An 18,513-nucleotide genomic window follows, 5' to 3' on the forward strand; every position below is an offset into this window, starting at 1 on the left:
ACAAACATTAAAGAAACGTGAGGGCAGGTGAGACCACGTGTGGGAAGCCCACAGAAGATTACCCAGCGCACAGCATTATTTTCTAGGGAAGGAGATTTGATTTGACTTAGGAGGGCAGTTGTAGTGATGTTGTGGAAACTCTGGAGTGCTTCTCATCACGTCCTTTCCGTTTTCATTCAGCAGACTTCTTTTTGTCGCCTGTGACATACCAGGCACTGGTCTCTGGAAGACACACCCTGACCCCAAGACACAAGTTGTCACTGGCAACACAAATGTATTCATTCAGCAAATACCAAAAACATGGGGCCGGCAGTCCTAAGGTGGAGGCTGACATTAGCCAAATACATCATTACAGACAAGCACCAGGAGCCTGTGAAACAGGGAGACCTCCCAGCCGTGCGGGGTGCGGTCAGAAGGCCTCTCCAGGGAGGGGTCCTAAGCGGAGAAGGGAAGCGCGCAGGGGAGAACGGTGTCTGCAGGATGGAGGGAGGGAAAACGCACTGGCAAAGGCCCCGAGGTAGGGAGGACGTCAGACTCAGACACTGAGAGACCCGCGTGTGTGGAGGGCAGAGAACAGGCGGGAGGCAGAGGCTGGAGAGGTGGTCGGCAGCCGGGCGGTTGGGAAAGGAGGGCCAAGCAGACAGGTGACACAATCCCGTTTGTGTTTTTTAATACACGCTCTGCACGGAAGTGTGGAGCCGCAGAAATGGAAGCAGGGGGTCAATTTCAGTAAGTCCATTTCAAGTAAGTCTAAGGCAAGAAAAGAGGGCAGAAGGACCCGGGATGGGGTAAGTGAGTGGATGTGTGGTGTGCTTTGGAGGTCAAAGCGACAGGATTTGCTGCTAGACTTGGCTGGATGCTGAGGGGAGGGGAGAGGAAACACAAAATCCCTAGACGCTTGGATTAAGGCACTGGGTGGCTGGCGCTGCTGTTCGCTGGGTCAGGAAAGGCTGGGGGGACACGGCTGGGTGTGCAGGCGCTCGACTCCGTTTCGGCTGAGTTAGGTCTAGACACCGACCATGCGTGTGGTGATGCCAAGTTAGACATGGAGCCTGGTCTCAGAAGAGGTCCTGGCTGGAGACAGATGGTGGGGGTCAGTCATCGATGTGTACTGCACCACACGAGCACACCTACAGCGTGTGCGGATAGAGGACAGCACACGGAGAGCCCTGGGCACCCCACCACATTGTGGCCACGCCACGGAGAACCAGGAGGGAGCGGAAGGGAAATGACAAGAAATGTCTCCGGAAGGGAGTAGGCAACTGTGACGAACTGACTGACGAGAACAGAAGCACGGACTGGACCTGGCAACAGGGGGGCTGGTGGAGGGGGTCGGCAGGGACTGGCGAGCTCTGCAGCTCTACAGGGTGGGCAAGGGGAGGGCATGGGGTGAGACCACCGTCAACCACCACGTTCCACAGCTTTGTCACGAAGCGCAGAACAAAACCGGCAGTGATGTCCAAGGTGGAATCCTGGAGGACGAGCTGTCGCTGGTCGAGCTGGAGAGGCGGGCTCTCCACCAGGACGTGGTACAGTCTGGGCAGTCACTGCAGCAGCAGAACGGACACGAAGTAAATGTGTGCCTTGTGTACAACTTGGGGAAGTTCTAGAGTGGACTAGAGCGCAGTCTGGTTTAAATCCCATACCTTTCCCAGTTACTTGATTCCCTGCTAGAGACCGTGGTGAATGGCTGAGATAATCCCATCTTTTCTGGTTCATTGCTTTGAAAGAAATGAACCTTTCTTTTCTTTTCTAATCTGCTAAACGGATTATCAATTCAAAGACTGGTAAAGGGAAGCTTGTTTATTTCTCCTAGGACGTAAGTCCTAACCCTGGGAAGGGGGATGGGCGGCTTAAAAACACAGGGTCGAGGGGCGCCTGGGTGGCGCAGTCGGTTAAGCGTCCGACTTCAGCCAGGTCACGATCTCGCGGTCCGTGAGTTCGAGCCCCGCGTCAGGCTCTGGGCTGACGGCTCGGAGCCTGGAGCCTGTTTCTGATTCTGTGTCTCCCTCTCTCTCTGCCCCTCCCCCGTTCATGCTCGGTCTCTCTCTGTCCCAAAAATAAATAAATAAAAAATGTTGAAAAAAAAAATTAAAAAAAAAAAAAAAAACAACACAGGGTCGTACTGTAGACCTGTTGCTGTTACAAAGAAGGGGGGAGGGGTTGGAGAAGGCACAGTCTCCTGAGTGACACCTGTCCTGCGTGGTGACTTGACCTGACCTCGAGCCGCGCTGGGTCCCACATCAGCTGCGTGGGTTGTGATAAAACCACTTTTTTTTGGATGGCATTTAGTTTCCTTCCTGTAAAATACTGTTTGTTTCACAAGATTCTTCTGGCTGTCCAGAGATCGTCGCACCCGGCGCCACTTGCAGAGGGCTGGAGGACGCTGAATTTTACCTGCGCCCCGTGCACCCGGAGAGCAGGGCAGTAGGGAAGACTCGGGACGCCCCGTTTACCTAGGACGAGGCCAGACTCGGTGCGAATTCCGTCTGTCTCACCCACGCGGTCCCCGCTGAGCGGCAGCAAGTTGACCCTTGGCCCTGGGGCAGGCTCTTCCTCCTGGTCACCAGCCCCGCCCCCCCGGTGCACCCCCTCCCCGCCCGCCCCGCTCCCCGCAGTCCCCCTTCTCTCCCCCACGCCCCGCCCCCTCCGACGGGCGCGCCGGCCCCGCCCCGCCCGGCCTTCCCGGGGCAAGGGCCTTCCCCGCGCGGCGCTCCCGTTCTTCCTCCGCCGCGTCCCCGGCCCGGCCATGGTGCAGGCCTGGTACATGGACGAGTCGGCCGACGACCCGAGGCTGCCCCACCGCGGCGACCCCTGCAGCCCGGTCGGCCTGGAGCAGCTGCGCCGGCTCGGGGTTTTTTACTGGAAGGTACGCGGCGCGGGGGCGGGCGGGGGCGGTGTTCCTACCCCCGCCCCCCACCCCGGTCCCCCGCGCTCCCCGCACACCCGAAGCTTCGGCGAGTGGGGACCGCGGCCAGGACAGGGCCGGGGGAAGAGCTGCGCATGCTCCTACGGGGGGTCAGGGGTCGGGCGGTCGGCGGCGCCCGGGCACGCAACGCGCGCTGGGTAGCGGGGCTGGAGTCTAGGCGCCCCGGGAGCGGTGCGCATGCTCACGATCCGGCCGAGCGGCGGCGTGCGGGGCGCTCAGCGCTTGTGCGCCTCTGGGGCCTGGGCGTCCTGCGCATGCTCGGCGTCCCCGCTGGGTGCTGCGCGGCGTGGGCGTGCTGCGCTTGCTCGCAGAGGGGCTGTGGGGGGAGTCGGGTTCCCCGCGAGGTGTCGGGGCCGGGGCTTGGGGTCTGTGGTCTGACGCGGAGGGTGGGTTCGCGGCGTTAGCGGACTGCAGCGGGCGAGAGCGGGGAAGGAGACCTTGGGCCACCCAGGGTCCTTGTGCGGTGCGCCGGCGGCAGGTGTGCCCTCCTGGCGAGGTGCACGCTGGGGTGCGGGGTCTGGGGGTCTCGGCAGGACCGCTCTCCCCCCCTCCCCCACCGCGGGCTGCAGGGGCCCGGCTGTCGGAGTCTGCTGTGACGTCCGCTCCCGCGCGCGTGCTCCATCTGGGACCAGAATGGAATAAAGTCTGATTTGTTTTGTAGCGACGCTTTACCCCCGGGGGACAGACTCGTAGAATGTTCCAGCCTAACAGCACTTTAGACCTCATCTGGTCTCTCTTAGATAAAGGAGAAGCAGGTCTTCTTGGTATCTCTGGTTGGCAGTGTTAACGTTCGTTTGTTCTTTTCTTTTTTTCTTTCTCTCTCTCTCTCTCTCTCTCTCTCTTCTTTCTTCCTTTCTTTTCTTCCTTCTTTTCCTTCCTTCCTTCCTTCCTTCCTTCTCTCTTTCTTTTTTTTCTTTTCTTTATTTTCTTTAACTGTTTAAGTAATCTCTACACCAGACATGGGGGCTCAGACTCACAACCCGGAGATCAGGAGTCGCATGTTCTAAGGACTGAGCCAGCCAGGCGCCCCTAGTAGTGTTGACTTTCAAAACAGAACTGCCCCGTTATTTTAGCAGTGAAAATGGGTTTATTTGGGAATAGAGAATTGTAGTCCAACCTAAGCAAACCACAGCAAAACCGTGGTCAAGTCCCCTAATAAATGAGAGGAACAGTCTTTTATTAAAAAGGTGGAGGAGGAGTTGGGAATGCTGTTGTAAACAAAAGCCACTCTGGAGTAAACTGGGAGCTGGAGCGGTGGCTCCGCGGGGCTGTTGCTGGGGTGGGAGGAAACCTGCAGGTGTAGTGAAGTAGCAGCCACCTGCCAGGCGAGGCTTCTCCTGGTGGGTCTGCCCTTGACGGGGAGCGCGGGGCGTCGGAGCGCCCCCTGCCGGCCTCCCCCTCCCTGCTAAACAAGGTCACACGAGCCAGTGTAGAAGCAGGCTGGCCTTCTCGCCATCAAAAGGGCTTCCTCTCTACTAAACGGTTTGCTTTTGTGCCTGTGTTAATGTTTACGGAGTATTTGTCTTTTCCCAGGCTAAGGCTAAAACACTTAACCTACTGGAAGGTACCATTTTTGAAACAATCAAGTGGTATACAGTGTCTGTCAGGGAAATTTTGTTTTATCGTAAAATCAATTATCTGCAATGTAAACAATCAGAAAGGTCAAGTTACTGTGCTTTGGGGGTTTCATTCTGCTTTTTACAGCTTAGAGCAAGAATGAGATATTGGTCAACTTGTGAAAGTATCCAAGTGATAAAATACGACATTTTATTTAAAAAAAATTTTTTTTAATATTTACTAATTTTTGACAGAGAGAGAGACAGAGCATGAGCGGGGAGGGGCAGAGAGAGAGGGAGACACAGAATCCGAAGCGGGCTCCTGGCTCTGAGCTGTCAGTGCAGAGCCTGATGCGGGGCTCGAACTCAGATTGCAGGATCGTGACCTGAGCCGAAGTCGGACGCTCAACCGACTGAGCTGCCCAGGTGCCCCTGAAATACTACATTTTAAAAGGCATCTTTTAGTAATTCCATGGGTCAAACCCAGTTCCTCCTGCCTTCTGCTTCTGCTGTGGATAAGTCAAAGGGCTGTAAAAATTATGTTTACTCTGTGGTTTTTGTGTCTTGTGTATTCTTTTCTTTTTTAAAGTTCATTTTATTTATTTTGAGAGGGAGAGAGAGAATCCCAAGCAGGCTCCACACGCCCATCAGCACAGAGCCCGATGTGGGGCCTGAACCCGTGAACCGTGAGATCATGACCTGAGCCGAAATCAGGAGCCGGGGCCTAACCGACTGAGCCCCCCAGTGCCCGTGTCCTGCGTATTCTTACGTACTGTCTTCGTAGTAACCATTCTTGATCATCGGGAACCGACGGACCATTTTTCTTGTCTGCTGTCAGCGACACAGCAGAGTGATACAAAGCTCTGACACATGCCATTTGAAGTAGATCGGTGCTGTGCACGTCCAGGGGTGGACGGGATAACTTGGGGAGTCAGCTGTGCAGAAATTAATGTATCGATGACCAGTACTTGAAGATACTCTGGAGTTGGGGGCGCCTGGACGGCTCAGCCGTTACGCATCTGATTTCGGCTCAGGTCGTGATGTCACGGTTCGTGAGTTGGGAGTTCCGCATCTGGTGAGCTCGGGTGAGCCCCACTTCTCTCTCTCTCTTTCTCCCCCTCCTGGGATTCTCTCTCTCTCTCTGCCCTTCACTCACTTGTGCCCTTTCTTCCTCTCTCTCTCTCTCTCTCTCTCTCTCCCAGAAAAAGGTATTCTGGAGTTTGTTGTTTAGTAGTTGTGATGAAATGTGCATTCTATCGCAGTATAGGGCCAAGGATACTAAATTCATTTCCAATGGTTTGAAGCAGGAGTGCAGACTGATTCTGCCTAGAGTCCTAGGGGAGGGCTTCATGACCAACGTGTTGTCAGAATTGGGCCTTGAAGAGTAAATAGGATTGTGATAAAATGGTGAAGGAACTTTCTAGGTGGAGGAAGCCATCAGGAGCAAGGATGTGGGGATGTGAACCATCAGGTGTCTTTTGGAGAAGCAGATACTCTTATTCGTTGGTTTGGGATGTAGATTAAGCAACAACAGGGAATGAGGGGCGCCTGGGTTGCTCAGTCGGTTAAGCACCGACTTCTGCTCAGGTCGTGATCTTGCAGTTTGTGAGTTCGAGCCCCGCACCCGGCTCCATGCTGACAGTGCAGATCCTGCTTGGGATTCTCACTCTCCTCTCTCTTTGCCCCTCCCCATATCATGCCTTCTCTCTCTTTCTCTCTCAATAAATAAACTTTAAAAATAAACAGGGAATATGGACAGAGAAGAAGAGACACCCAGGGCCTCATGATGGAAGGCCTCGCATCCCAGGGCGGTGAACCCGGGTTATATTTGCAGCCCTTCAGAACAGGAGTCATTTCTGCCCAGGGACGTGCTGCCCAGACCAGAGACGTGCTGTAGAGAGATCAGCCAGACCTGCAGAGGGCTGGCGCTGGAGGAATAGGATGGGGGGCGGGGGGATGGTTGGTGCCCTTGGACAGGCTTGGCCACTTTACCCGGGCTCCTGGCTGTGGGACTGGAACGGTGACGTAGAACCCGCAGGAAGGACTGCTGGGGGGAAGGGAGCAGGAGTTTAACACAACCGCGGCCTCTTCAGCTGGTACAGAGAAGATGGGGAAGCCCTTAAGAGAAACAGGGAGGGCGGGGAAGGAAGGTTAGGTTGTGATTGACAAAGGACTCGCTGATACATTTGGAATGTGATCATTTTGGAGATCCAGAAAGAGATCCATGTTTCCTTGCATTAACGTGACCTCTTTTTTTGTTGCCGTTTAAACTCTTATAGCTTGATGCCGACAAATACGAGAATGATCCAGAGTTAGAAAAGATCCGAAAAGAGAGAAACTATTCCTGGATGGACATAATAACCATATGCAAGGATAAACTACCAGATTATGAAGAAAAGGTAATGGAGTTCTACACTGTGTAAGGAGGAATCATTCTATTTACTACTAGTAAACACAAGCTCTTTTTTTTTTTTGCTTTTTTTTAATGTTTATTTAGTTATTTTGAGAAAGAGAAAGCAGGGGAGGGGCAGAGAGAGGGGGAGAGAGGATCCCAAGCAGGCTCTGCGCTGTCAGCACAGAGCCTGACGTGGAGCTTGAACTCACAAACCGTGAGATCATGACCTGAGCCGAAACCAAGAGTTAGAGTCTTAACTTATTGACCCACCCAGGCATCCCTTTTTTTCCTTTTAATGCCTTCATTTGAGTTTTGTATCAGAGTAGTGCCGGTCCATAGAGTAAACTGAGAAGTGTTACCTCCATTTCTGTTTTTTAGAACAGTATGTGTACAGCAGTTTTATTTTTTCCTGAAATGTTTGGCAGATTAACCAGTGAAGCCCTCTGGGCCTGGAGCTTTCTTTTTTAAAGTTTTTTTTTTTTTTTTTTTTTTTAATTAAAAAAAAAATTTTTTTTTTTTTTTAACGTTTATTTATTTTTGAGACAGAGACAGAGCATGAATGGGGGAGGGTCAGAGAAAGGGAGACACAGAATCCAAAGCAGGCTCCAGGCTCTGAGCTGTCAGCACAGAGCCCGACGTGGGGCTCGAACTCACGGACTGGGAGATCATGACCTGAGCCGAAGTCGGCCGCATAACCGACTGAGCCACCCAGGCGCCCCCCCCCTTTTTTTTAAGTTTATTTATTTTGAGAGAGAGAGAGAAAGAATGTGAGTGGGGGAGGGGCAGACAGATGGAGATAGAGAATCCGAAGCAGGCTCCATGCTGTCAGCACAGAGCCCGACGTGGGGCTCAAACCCACGAACCCTGACCTGAGGGTCATGACCTAAGCTGAAGTCACATGCTCAACCGACTGAGCCCCCAGGCGCCCCCAGAATATTTCTATTTTTATGAAGGGACCCTGTCTACCCCAGTCCTGGTCTCTGAGGGCGGGGTCGGTGGCTGGACCTGTGCTGACTTGGGGACGGGCCCCGAGAGACGTGGCGGTGTCCTTCCTGTCTAGATCAAGATATTCTACAAGGAGCACCTGCACCTGGACGACGAGATCCGCTACATCTTGGACGGCAGCGGCTACTTTGATGTGAGGGACAAAGAGGACAAGTGGATCCGCATCTTCATGGAGAAAGGAGACATGATCACCCTTCCCGCCGGGATCTATCACCGCTTCACGCTGGATGAAAAGGTAGGATCGCTGTGTTGGATTCGCAGGTGTCCGTGCACGGATGTCGGGAGCTCGCGGCACTGCCCTCTCAGCGGCGCCTCTGCCGCTCCGGAGCTCGTGAGCCGGGGTCCCAGGCTCCCCCGGGAGAGGCCGGCGGGAGCCTGGGGGCCACACGCCATCTGCGGGCCGTCAGGAAGCTCCGGCTTTGTCCTTGGCCGGTGGCGGCACATGTGCACACACGACCCGCGGTCCCCGGGAGGCCAGGCAGGTCAGCAGGAAGGGATCCCGCTCCTTTAAGGAGAGAGCACGTGGTTGAGTGTAGGGGTGCAGCTCGGTGGGCGTCTCTAGGTCCCTGCTGCTCTGTCGCTTTCCCGAGCGTTTCCGTTCATAGCGAAACTGTAGTGCGATACCAGTCCCGGCGTGAGGATCGGCCGTCTGCACGGAAGCGAGGTCGTTCTCTGGTTGGGGTTTGGGCCGAACCCGAGAGGTAAGTATGGTTTCTGAACGGAAACTAAAGGCATGTGGTGTAAACCCAGAATTCTGGAAGGGCGTCAAGCGGACGGCTTCCTTTCTCCCCCGCTGCCCAGCCCTGTGCGCTCCGGCGAGTCTGAGTGTTGTGTCCTCCCGGCACAGGACGCGGCGGCCCCTACGCGAGGTTCCGCGTTTCCCTCCCCCCGCACCGGGTCCGCTCTCGGATCATTTCCTGGCCTTGGGTGGGGGGCGGGTCCTTCCGTGCAGCCGCCCCGCTCCGTCCTCCGACGAGCCCCAGACCCCCGCCCGCCGTCTTCTTCCACGGTCAGGACGATCCCTCCCGCTGGGCGTGCTGACCGCTCCCCGTTTGCTACGGTGAACCGTGCTGGGACGAATAACCTTACGCGCTCGTCACTTGCACAGGTGTGACTTTGTCACCAGGGTAAATTCCTAGAAGCGAGAACGGGCTTGAACGGCACGTACGTTGGTAATTTGAGGGAAGGCGTCGCGCCGTCCTCACCGGTGTTGAGCGGCGCGGGGCCCTGACGTTAGGAGAGCGGTGCCGAGGGGAGCGCGCAGGCAGGCGGTCAGCGCGGGTCGCAGGAGTGGGCTCAGCGCTGGACCTCCGCGCCCCGTGCTTTCCTGGGCACGCGAACTCGGGGCCCCGGCGGCCCACACCTCCTTTCGGAGAAGAAACGTGGCCGCGTGGTTAAGACGCAGGAGCAGGAGCAGACGCAGCCAGGGAGGTCACCCTGAGGGCTGGTTTGACAGCTGGGTGTGTTTGTGTGTTTTCTAGAACTACGTGAAAGCCATGCGGCTGTTTGTGGGAGAACCGGTGTGGACGGCGTACAACCGGCCGGCCGACCATTTCGAGGTTCGGGGGCAGTACGTGGAATTCTTGGCGCAGGAGGAGTAGCGGCGCCCTGGGGGCCTCGCTCACCCTTCGCCCTTGGGAATGTCCTGAACGTGAGCCCAGCGGAAGACCTGTCCTTCCTCCTTGCTTTTCTGCTGTAGAGCGGGTGCCACGAGAGCCTTCCTCCACGAGGTTATTTGATTCGAGGGCATTTAATGAGAGGAGCTTTTTATACGAATGATTTTTACACGTTAGCAGCTCTGGGAATGTGGACAAATCACATTTTACGTAATTCGAGATTGGCGGCCGGCAGCCATGTGTCAGCGCGCACGGTCGATTTTACCGCAAACGAGAGCACCTTCCAGATGTGAGTACTGAGCCGCCCCGCCACACCTGGCGCCCGCACAGTAAGCACATGTCGGTCGATGCCAGGTCTGCCTCGTAAGCGGGTGTCACGGTGGATGACAGACTGGCCAGCTAGAGGACGCTTTTCTCCCAGAACTGGGTGGAGACTGCGGTCGGGGGACACTCGGGGTTCCTTGTGCACTTTCTTGTTGGAAACAAAGTAGCTGCCTTAATTCTGTGCTCTGGGCTTGGAGTCCTTATTCGGGAACGTACCGGTCATTAAAATCACCGTTCAGATACTTTCTGTGGTCGTGGTCATTCATACACGCGTATAAGGAATTTAGATTTCATCTGTGTTAGTGTTTGTTCGCTGAGATTTCCAGGTTGATTTTCCTGTTAACTCTTTTACAAGCAAGGTTTTTTGTTTGTTATTTTTTAACAAGAAAACTAGGACATTATCTTTTTTCTCAACGATTCTGAAATACGATTTTGCCTAATTTGTTACAATAATAGACCCCAAATCAACCTCTTGTTTTGATGGGCAGATTGCTTTAAGTGTTTTTTAAACTGGATTAAAAATCTTCACGTTAAAATTCATCTTTTTTTTAATGTTTTATTTGAGAGAGAGAGAGAGCATGAGCAGAGGAAGGGCAGAGAGAGGGGGACGGAGGATCCAAAGCAGGCTCCAGGCTCTGAGCTGTCAGCACAGAGCCCGACGCGGGGCTCGAACCCATGAACCATGAGATCATGACCTGAACCAAAGTCCACCGCTCAGCCGACTGAGCCCCCCAGGTGCCCCGCAGTGTGTCCTCTGTTCAAAGCCATGGAGCACGTAGTGGTGGGTGTTCCGTGGCTGGGATATTGATCAGTCAGAACACAAGCGGGTATCTTCCCACTGGTTTACCCGTTGGTGTGATAAAGAAATACCCATTTTTACTTTATTCTTACTTAGGGTAAATGACACTGTGAAAGGCCCCAGCTGGGTCTCGGGCCCTGCATCGGTGTTTCCTATTAAGAGGCAGACAGAGGGGCGCCTGGGTGGCTCAGTCGGTTGATCGACTTCGGCTCAGGTCATGATCTCACGGTCCGTGGGTTCGAGCCCCGCGTTGGGCTCTGTGCTGACAGCTTAGAGCCTGGAGCCTGTTTCGGATTCTGTGTCTCCCTCTCTCTCTGTCCCTCCCCTGTTCATGCTCTGTCTCTGTCTGTCTCAAAAACAAATAAATGTTAAAAAAAAAAAAATTAAAAAAAGAGGCAGACAGATAATCCAGAAACTTCCCAACCCCGTACTGGGATCTGGATTAACCACTGAGCCCCAGATACTTTATCCGTTTGGAATCTAGCCTCTAAGAGTCTCACGTGCCTGTGGCTTTCCCTGGTTGCCTTTGTCCACGGTTCCTGAGTGAGCGGGTCCTGTCTCCGGTTTCCACTCTCTTCCGGCCCCCGTCTCTGTCCCTGTCTTTACGCAGAAGGAAGAGCTGGCGAGGGAGGAGGGGCCCCGGTCCCGTCCGAAGCGGCTGGTGCTGGATCATCTGAGCGGCCAGGTGTTTCAGTGACTTGCCGATCAACCACCGGCAGAGCTTTGCGCCTGTTCGTTATTTCTGCCCCTCACATGAGCTCCCATCTGTCAGCTTGGCATTCCTGACTCCCCACTTTGAAGACCCTACCTGACTCCTTACAGAAGTGAAGGCGGCATGGTGGGCGCGTCGGAGGGGTGCTGGAGTAACCCTCGGGAGAGCCGGCAGCGGCCTCTGGACGAGTGTTCTCCTGACGGGTCTCCTGCCTCAGCCTGGCTCCACGCACGGCCGTGTGCGCTATGCTTCGGTTAAGAGACCACGCGCTAGATTTAATTGACGTCAAAATCGTGCTGTAAAATATAGAAATGTCTGATACCGATCTCCCCTGAGTGGGTCATGGCTTTACTTACAAAGCCCACATTAAAAAATTTTTTTTAATTTTTGAGGGAGACACAGTGATGAGGGGAGGGCAGGGAGGGGAGACAGAGGATCCTGAGCAGGCCCTGCACTGTCAGCGGTGAGCCCGATGCGGGGCTCGAACCCTCGAACCTGAGCTGAAACCAAGAGTAGGACGCTTAACCAGCCGAGCCACCCAGGTGCCCCTACAGAGCCCACATCCAATCTCACGTTCGGTCTTGTGTGGCTTCTGTGTGGGCTCAGCAGTTTCTTCTGAGGGGTTCACACGGGCTGCTTCTCACCCTTGACGTGGCTCCTGACTTCCGTACACCCCTAAACCTGCCCACAGACGTCCCCGCCCTCCTGTCCACTTCACACAGCTGGAGGCAACTGGACACGAACACCTGCGTGTATCGCGGACGCTCGGGTGGCCAGCTCGGAGCTGGGAGGACACACCTTTTATCAAGGGTTTATCAAGGCTTGATGGGCCCCAGACGGCTTCCAGCCTCCTATACAGCTGGTTATCCTGAGACGAGTGCGGGTTTAGTCTGTGTTTAAGGAGGTAAAACATTTCCCAGTAGAAATGCAAACACGCAGTGATGGAAAAGCACACCAAGTGCCTGCGGATTTGCTGGTTTGCAGGGAGTCAAACCCCGCAGTGCAGCTCAGTTTCTGTGCTCTTACAAATCGGTGCACACGCGTGCACACGCGCTTTTTCCAGCCGCGGCCAGGTCAGTTTCCGGAGCCCTGCCGTGGCTGAGGGGGACCTTGGGGTGGGGGGCCACTGAGCTCCTCGGATCATCGCTGCCTGTGCCCCCCCGGGGGGGGGGGGGGCGGGTGACACGATCCCGTCAACAGGTCAGCCACGTCTCATGAGGTCACAGGGAGTTCTGCCGATGGGCTTCTTCCAGATGACGGCGGCGTTTCCCCCTGCAGATGTGTGATTTTCGTAGTGTGCTCTGACAGCTGAGCGCACGTGGTTCCCCTGCCCGGGCTCTGCGTCCGCAGCGAGCGGCTCTCTGTCGGTGGGGGGGGGGGGGGGTGGGGAGCTCGGGGTCAGGAAAGTTGAGAGCAAAGCACTTCCGTGGTGGACGGGCCGGTGGGGCCGCCGAGCAACTTGCCAGGGCTGGCCTTGCACTTCTGGTGCCGACGTGGGGTGGGCGGGGCGCCCGGGGGTGACCCGGATCTGCTGCAGTCGCTCAGGGTTCGCAGAGCTAAAGCAGGTGGGATCTGAGAAGGGTCGTTTTGGTGGAAGGTGTTTTCTTTTGGAAGGACTATCATGCAAAAGTGTTTAGAAACCTCAGGCAATTGTAGGAACTGCACAGTAAGAAGTCAACGACGCAAGAAAGCCTCCATTTTAACATTTTAAGGTTAAAATGGCAGGAAATGAAGTGTTCGTTCTGCTGCTGCTCTGGGTCTGAAAGGGAGAACATTCTCTAAAACACGAGCTGGAGCTTTGCAGAATGCAGGTGTGGAGACAGTGGGGAAACTGCTCATTTTAGGTGACGAGGAACAAAACCCAAAACAGGTGCAGGATGAGTCACACCTGTGGCCCCTCTGCCTGTTGGAGCAGACGCTGTGTCTCGACCACGAGGCCACTCAGATTCCGCGCGCTGCCGGTCAGCTGCCCCCGCGACTCCCCCCCCCCCCCTTCTGCTGCCTGGATGCGGGGCTGGCAGGATCCGCGTCCTGTCCCCCTTCGTGAGGACTGAGAGCCCCCAGCTTGGCCTCATCGTCCGCGGCGTTAGACGTCGGGGGTAAGTGCGTGTGCCCGATGGTATGCGTGCTCGATCGCATTTTCTTTTAAATTTTTTGTTTTTTATTTTAGAGAGCATACACGCGAGCAGGGGAGAGGGAGAGAGAGAATCCCAAGCAGGCTCCACACGCAGCTTGGAGCTTGACTTGGGGCTCGATCCCATGACCCTGGGACCATGACCCGAGCTGATATCGGGAGCCCAATGCTCTGCTGACTGAGCCGCCCAGGCGCCCCTGGTTGCACTTTCTGAATCCCAGATGGAGCTCTGCAGTCTGCAGGTGCTTTTTTTTTCTGCGTTGGATGGAATGTTTGCAGTCAGGGCCGTCTGAGAAAGTTCTAGGTAGCCAGCCTACCAGCTGGTACCACCAGTGAGACCGACTCGTTGACCTTGGTTTCCCTTCCATCCTTGGTAAGTAGAGAGAACCCTTCAGAACTCCCCCTTCGTCCCACGTTAAAAAAAAAAATTTCTTTTAATGTTTATTTATTTTTGAGAGACAGACAGCATGAGTGGGGGAGGGGCAGAGAGAGAGGGAGACCCAGAATCAGAAGCAGGCTCCAGGCTCTGAGCTGTCAGCACAGAGCCCGATGCAGGCCTCGAACCCACGAACCACCAGATCATGGCCTGAGTCGAAGTAGATGCTCAACCGACTGAGCCACCCAGGCGTGTCCTGCATTTAACACAGTCGCCTCCTCTGTGCTCTGCTCCGGTCCAAGTGTTGGTGACAGAGCGGGGAGGGGAGCGGCACCGTTTCCGTGGAAAGTGACGTGTGTGTCTCCTGCGTGTGCGCTGAGACGGTAGGCAAGGCCCTCGGAGCTGAGAACCAGGCACAAGGCGCCCCCAGCTCTCGCGCTGGGCCTCCGCACGGCCTGTCGGAGACGCGGCCGGAAACGTGCTCGGGGGGTCTCCGTTCTCCCGAGCACATCTGGGAAGGTGCGCTCCGGGGCCACGATCGCCAGCTCGTGGCCCTGGGACAGGCCTGCCTGCCAGGGGTGCTGACACCAGCCAGAGAGGCCTTGCTGTCCCCAGGGCCTGGCGCAGTCGCCTTACCAAGAGGCGAAAGAAAGCCCCCGGGGCCGTCCGGATGTGGCTCCGTAAATGGTGGTAAATTTGCTGCCTTATTGTTACCGCCCTAAGTCACCCACTTTTGGACTAATTCTGGGTTGATAACGGACGGATTAACCATAAACCCTGAACAGCGATGCCCCCCCCTCCCAAAAATGTGCTGTTGGTGGATCAAAAATTTTGAGAACAAGTGGGGTCAGACCCATGGGGAGAGAAGACCGGGGTGAGCTCGTCCCCCCGATGCAGGCCGGGAAGCGAAGGGCAGACAGTGGGAGTGTTGGGGAAGGTGGGCGTTCCCGTCCCCTGTCCCCGGCCCCTGTCCCCCGCTCTGGGCATCGGCAGGGTGAGCTGCCTGCCCTACGGTCCGACCGTCCACAGGCCTGCGGTGTCTGGCTCGTGTGACGCGAGTCCCCGTGTGGGTGACGATGTGGTGGAAATGTGTCCCCTGGTGGGTGCGTGGGGGCATCGGCGGCCGCGGGAGGCGCTAAGAGGTCGGATCCCGAGTGTCGAGTGTCGCTGAGGCTTTAGCCCAGGCGATTGCTGTCTGCCCACGGCAGGGCCCCGGCTCCGAGCTGGACAGCGTTCGCGACGTGAGCTCCTCTGTTGTCTCTGTTGGGCTCTTTGCCGCAAGTGACAGAAACCCAACGTGTAGGGGCTTCTGCCAGGAAGCACGAGCGACGGCTGACATGCGGCGTGCCTCTGGGTGACAGGGACAAGTGTCACCCCCTGCCTCCCGTCCACCCTTTCTGCAAAGGTCTCACTGTTTTGCAAGTAAGACGTCTCCCCACAGCGGGAACGTGGTGTCCCCGCACCTGCCCAGCTCTGGTCCCCATGCTTCCCAGGGAGGGTTCCGTGTGCCTGCGGCCGGGTCGGAAGCTCTGATGAGGGGGACGGGCTCCCCCAGGGCAGCCGGGCTGCGAGGGGGCGAGCACCTCAGAGGAGGGGGCGGCCCTGGTGCCCGGCCACCCCCAAGCCGAGCCGTCCGCCTGATTCCCCACGTGCTCACGAGGCCCCGGGGGCCTGAACCCAGAGCAGCGCGTGGAATATTCAGCCACAGCGGAACTTCTGGATGGACGGGCACAGAGGGGAGGGAATAGTGGCCTCCGGTCCGTGTGGGGAGAGGAGGATGGTCTGGCTTCTGCGTAGACAGCTCACCATGGTCTCTCCAGGGACGGCGGCTCCTGTAGGTTCCAGAAAGACCCAGATCAGGATTACGTGTGGACTCTGGCAGCCGTGGCTCCTGACCACACCTGGTGGCTGTGGGGCTCTGCCACGGCTCTTGGAATCCGCGGTGCCCTCGGGAGCCGCCTCGACCTGCAGCCCCACTTTGTGTCTGTGCCCTCGGCTGCCTTAGTGCAGCACCACGGGCTGGGGCTGACGTCTGAGGCCAGGGGCTGCCTGCTCGCCATGTCTTCACACGATGGGGCGGGGAGAAGGCTCTGGAAGGCTCTGGAACTGCCTTTCTACAAGGACACTGATCCCATCCCGGGGCCCTACCCTCACGGCCTCCCCTGACCCTGGTCACCCCCAAAGGCCCTTCCTCCCAAGGCCATTCCCCCCGGGCCCCAGGGCGTCACCGTGTGAGGTGTGGGGGAAACACCAGCCCACGGCGCACCAACAGCAGAAGCTGAAAAGCTTCCCCTTGGAAACTCGGGATTTAAGGTCTTTCTGTTGGTGAGAAGACGGTCTTGCCTCCGCCTCCAGTCTGCCCACCAGGCATCCCCCGGCCCGAACGACCTTCCCCGAGCCAGAGAGCGCCCACCTGGCCTCGGGGAGGACGGCTTGTGCTCTTAATTAGAAACCCAGCAGCGCCCTTTACCTTGACAGGCAGCTTGTCCACGCGCACTCGGTCCAGCAGCCCTCAATCCTGACTACACTGGGGCGAAAATCAGCCTGTTCACATGCGCACGGCCGCACCCAGCCCTGGACAAAGATGCTGGAAACTTCCCAGCTCTCTGTCCTCCCATCTGGCTGGGCCCCGAGGAGGGAAGGGCGGCCCGCGGGAGGACAGAGGAGGAGCTGGGTGAGGGTCTGGGTGGGGGAGGGCGAGGGTCAGGGGCACGGGGCTCTCGGGAGGACGGGGGTCCGGTCCTGGGAGCCTCTGCATGTGGCAGCCGGCAGCTCACGAGCTGAGTGAGCTGTGAGCAGGAGCCCTTTTCCGAATTTCCGTGTTTTCCATTTGCAGTTTTCTGCCCTAGGAAGTTACTTTTCACCGCATCCTCTTGAAGGCTGCATGTGGGGCCAGGGCACCGGAGGTGAGCTAGGCAGAGGTGGGGCTGGGCCTGTGCGGGCAGTGACCGCGCCCAGGGCGTCCGTCTTCTTCTGGAGTGAAGGGAGCTTAGCTTCTCTGAGCAAAGAAGCTTTTGCCAAGACCCCTCTCTTCTCCTTTCCTGTCGTTATTGTGTCTTTTTCCCCGTTAAAAGTGCTTGTATTTACCTTACACAAACTGTTCTCCAAAATCAGCTGTTCTGAAACCTACACAGAATCTAGACCAAGCGATACAGTGACCCCGGAAAGGACAAATCGATGAGATCGATGTGATTTGTGTTCTCACCCGTGTGTTTCCCGGCTGCTCCCTGGTCACTTAATGCTGGTGGCTCCCCGGGGACGCTGGCTGCCCTGACAGTATTGATCGCCCTGGCAGGATGAGGGGCGGGGGTCCCCGAGGACGCAGGGCCACCCCGGCACAGCCAGGTACAGGGGCACGCCCTCCACGGGCCTTTGCTGCTTCCCTGGGCCACACGTCTTGGCATCGGTGCTGGTGGCGCTGAGATGCCCAGGGTCCCCCCGTGCCCACAGCCCCAAGTGCCAGGAGGGATGTGCCTCCTGCACTCCCACACACGCTTCCTGGGGGACGGGAGAAGGGAGCCCTGCCTGGACCATCGGGGACCCTTCTATGAGGCCGTGGGTCCCAGTTCTGCTACTGCATAGCTGTGTGGCCTGGGAAGGTCACTCAAATTCTCTGTGCCTCAGATTTCTTCTCTGGAGAGGGAGCGGGGCTGCGGGGACTGCCTGCTGAAGAGCGCAGGACGTGGAAAGCACGACCGCTTGTTTCACGGTATTGAAAACACCTGCTTTCATCCGAGCGCGTGTCACTGAGCAGGTGTGCTGAGTTCCTGGCTGATCAGGAAAACTTCACGTTCGGGAAGCCCAGCAGGGAGCCCTGTTGGCAGTCGGGTCCTCGTGGCCGTGATGAGGCAAGGATCTCCACGAGAGCATCCCGGGTGGGGGCGGGCCCTAAACCCAGGACTGGCGACCCCGTATGACGAGGAGAGAGCCCGGAGGGAGGCCGCGGTCACAGCCCCCGGAAGCTGGAAGAGGAAAGGGCTGGGGGCTCCCCCGGAGTCTCCGGGAGAAACCGACCTGCAGACCCCACGCCGTGGCCGCGGGAGGACAGGCTTCTGTCCTTCTCAGGCACCCAGTCCGGTGGTTCCCGGGAAGCCGGCAGAGGCTGGTTCCCCCTTTTCCCTCGAGGCTGGAGTGACAGCAGGGTCACCGGCAGGTAGGGGCGGAAGCTCCGGCCGCGTCTCCCGGGCAGCGGTGGGGAGGTGGTGGGGGACCAGGCTGGAAGCAGGTGGCCGAGGCGGGACCCCGCACCGGCGGCAGGGTTAGGGGCAGCTCCAGCAGGAATGCTCTGAGGCTGACCCTGCGTTCCCCCTGCCATTTCCAGGTGTCTTGGGGTCCCGTGGATGGTGCCCTCATCTCCGGCCCTTGGACCAGACCCCTCTCCTTGCTGCTCTGCCCTGGGGCGTCTCTCTGGCCGTAGACCTGGTCCTGCCCTTTCTGAAGGGGCCTTAATCGAAGGCCCCTGATGGTGCGGCAGAGTCCCCAGTCCGGTGTGGGCTGTCGGTCCTCCGCGGGGCTGCCCCTGACCCCCGCCCCCAGGTGCTCCTGTGTCGCTGCCTCAGCGGGGGTCGGCAGTCTCCCCGGGTGCGTCCCTGGCGGGGAGTCCTGTCCTGCGCCCGGTGCCTCCCGGGATGGCGGTTTGAGCGTCTGCACTCCCGTCTGTAGGACGG

The 18,513-nt window shown here is 57.3% G+C and overlaps 1 protein-coding gene across 1 annotated transcript; it reads left to right on the top strand.

Moving 5' to 3' along the window:
• Nucleotides 1–2,638: 2,638 nt before the first annotated feature.
• On the top strand, nucleotides 2,639–10,067 carry ADI1 (acireductone dioxygenase 1). Its single transcript, XM_049652612.1, has 4 exons — nucleotides 2,639–2,869; nucleotides 6,765–6,884; nucleotides 7,941–8,120; nucleotides 9,367–10,067. The coding sequence occupies exons 1-4, from the start codon at nucleotides 2,750–2,752 to the stop codon at nucleotides 9,484–9,486; spliced, it is 540 nt and encodes a 179-aa protein (XP_049508569.1). The 5' UTR covers nucleotides 2,639–2,749; the 3' UTR covers nucleotides 9,487–10,067.
• Nucleotides 10,068–18,513: the final 8,446 nt, after the last annotated feature.

The sequence above is a fragment of the Panthera uncia genome, assembly GCF_023721935.1.
Source record: "Panthera uncia isolate 11264 chromosome A3 unlocalized genomic scaffold, Puncia_PCG_1.0 HiC_scaffold_12, whole genome shotgun sequence".
Classification (NCBI taxonomy): Eukaryota; Metazoa; Chordata; class Mammalia; order Carnivora; family Felidae; genus Panthera; species Panthera uncia.